This window comes from Hordeum vulgare, chromosome 2H, assembly GCF_904849725.1.
Source record: "Hordeum vulgare subsp. vulgare chromosome 2H, MorexV3_pseudomolecules_assembly, whole genome shotgun sequence".
NCBI lineage: Eukaryota > Viridiplantae > Streptophyta > Magnoliopsida > Poales > Poaceae > Hordeum > Hordeum vulgare.
This window is the reverse complement of record NC_058519.1, coordinates 634,840,251-634,842,389: the sequence shown is the minus strand read 5'-3', so window position 1 is coordinate 634,842,389 and position 2,139 is coordinate 634,840,251. Positions and strand designations below refer to the sequence as shown.

The 2,139-nt window shown below is 48.5% G+C and overlaps 1 protein-coding gene across 1 annotated transcript; it reads right to left on the bottom strand.

Moving 5' to 3' along the window:
• Positions 1 to 1,067: 1,067 nt before the first annotated feature.
• LOC123431037 lies at positions 1,068 to 1,817 on the bottom strand. Its single transcript, XM_045114854.1, has one exon. The coding sequence runs from the start codon at positions 1,542 to 1,544 to the stop codon at positions 1,272 to 1,274; it is 273 nt and encodes a 90-aa protein (XP_044970789.1). The 5' UTR covers positions 1,545 to 1,817; the 3' UTR covers positions 1,068 to 1,271.
• Between the last annotated feature and the right edge of the window lie 322 nt (positions 1,818 to 2,139).

Genomic DNA, 2,139 nt, shown 5'->3' with positions numbered 1-2,139 from the left:
GAGATGTTGGAGCAAAACCGGACGTGGATTTTTGACTCTGGGGAGCATATGCTCCCTAATGAACAGTAAATTTAAAATAAATAGTAAATCAGTTTTAAAATTTCTGATTTTTTTTTGTAAATGTTCATATTAGTGTGGCAAGTGTGCTTGTCAATTTTCATGCCATATGGGATAGCGGTGCTTTGTTGGTGAAAAAAACAAAATTAAGTGTAACATTTGACGTTTCACTTGTTCATTTTGCACACGTCAAAATACTTCAGTTTTTCACCTGTAAATTTGCACGTGCCATTTGAGTGTGACAACAAACACATTTTTTTTCTTTTTTTACATTTGTAAAATACATTTTTAACACGCAGCAGCATATGCTTCCTAGAGCCAGATTGAATATCCAGAGCAAACCAGACTGAATGCTACACCTACACATGGAAAGCTTAAGATTCCCATCCATTTCTATGCCAGCACAAATAATCACATGCCCCAGTCGGTGCTAGATCCTTCTAAAGCACTTTTTGGCTTCGTGAAGTTCTGTTGAATGTGTGGTTGTGCAAGTCTTGCTTGTGTGTAAACCGAATGTACTCCTTGCATTTGATTGAATACTTCACCAAAATGCAGTGCAGATGCGGCCTCGGATGTGGCTTATGCTACTCTATATAGCATGACAAATTGACGAATAAGGCTTTATGCCCTTTCTCGGTTATCAGTTGGTTAATGATGGTAGTAGGATGATCTAAAAAGTGGATGTGAGTGAAGGGGCCAGCTATAAACTATTTTGCGAATTGGTGCAAGAAAGTTCATCTTTATAAGAACAGAATTTATCTGCCCAATGATGCAAGGAAATTCCTGATTGCACCACCCCCACTGTATTCATGACACCGAAACAGAGGATCCGTCAGTTTTAGGAGAATTCATCACTTTTTATTAATGTTTTAAATAGCGGGCTATGACAAATAGCGGCAGGCCTGAAAGTCAGCTATAACGAAGCTATAGCGGGCTATATCGGGCTATAGCGGCATATTCGTACGTGAAACCATTTAACGGCACCCTACTTGAAAAGGCTATAGCCCGGCTATTTAAAACTATGCTTTTTATACATATCAAAAAATATTACCACTGCAGATTATTCCTAAACCACACATCTCGGTAAAAAAAAAGACAAATGCACAAGAAACAAAGAGAATAATAAGCTGAAACAGCGTCCTAATGAATTCCTAAGCCAAGGCAATGGAAGCAGCGAGCGCCACCACCGCGCGGCGCTCTGCCTTGCAACTCGGTCAGTAAGAGACTTCGAGCAGCGCCTGGCGGAAGACGTCGTCGTTGTCGCGGCTTCGGCGGCCCCAGACAGTGCCGCCGCGCGCGTAGGCAAGGCGCAGCCAGGAGAGGTAGGCGGTGAGCACGCGGCGGACGACGGCGCAGGCCTCCGGGAGGTGGCGGGCGAGCCGCAGCCAGGGGTTGAGCGGCCACCGCAGCGGCGACGAGACGTGGGACAGCTGCGCGAAGACCCTTGCCACCGCGAACGCCACCAGCAGGTCGAGCCCCATCCCCATGGGTGGCTAGCTGAGCTCGGCTTAGTCCGCAGCTCCACTCCACGACCGTTCTTTCGCAAGTGACGGCAGTCTCTCGGCTCTGTGTTTAGATGCCGCCGTGGGCGCTTGCGTGCGTGTTGGGTCTGGTGGGTGGGTGTTTTGGCGGTGGCGGTGGCGGTGCCGGGGGCGGGGTTGCGGCCTTCCCCGGGTGAGGGCGCGAAGGAAATGAAAGAGCTGCCCTGGTATTATCGTCTCGTGTTGAGAGTGATCACGGAGAAGACGCCTCTTGGCCGGGTCTTGACAGCAGCGTCTGGACGTGCCGTTATCCCGAGGGCGGGATTGGGTAATACGCCCGTGGCGGGTGGGCTCGGCCGGTCAGTCAAAGGTCTCAGCTCACACGCAATTACTTTTTCAGTTGTCTTTCACGGCCGGCCATCGAATTGAGTGCTGCGCTCGATCACGTACTACTGTCTGAAAGCACCTGTCCCCGACACTGCCATTTGGGTTATCTTTAAAACTGACCCTCAAACTGCTCATACATGTCCCGGGCAAAATTGATAAAAATGACCCCTGAAAACGAAAGAACTTACGGATTGACCCCTCGGGAGAAATAATT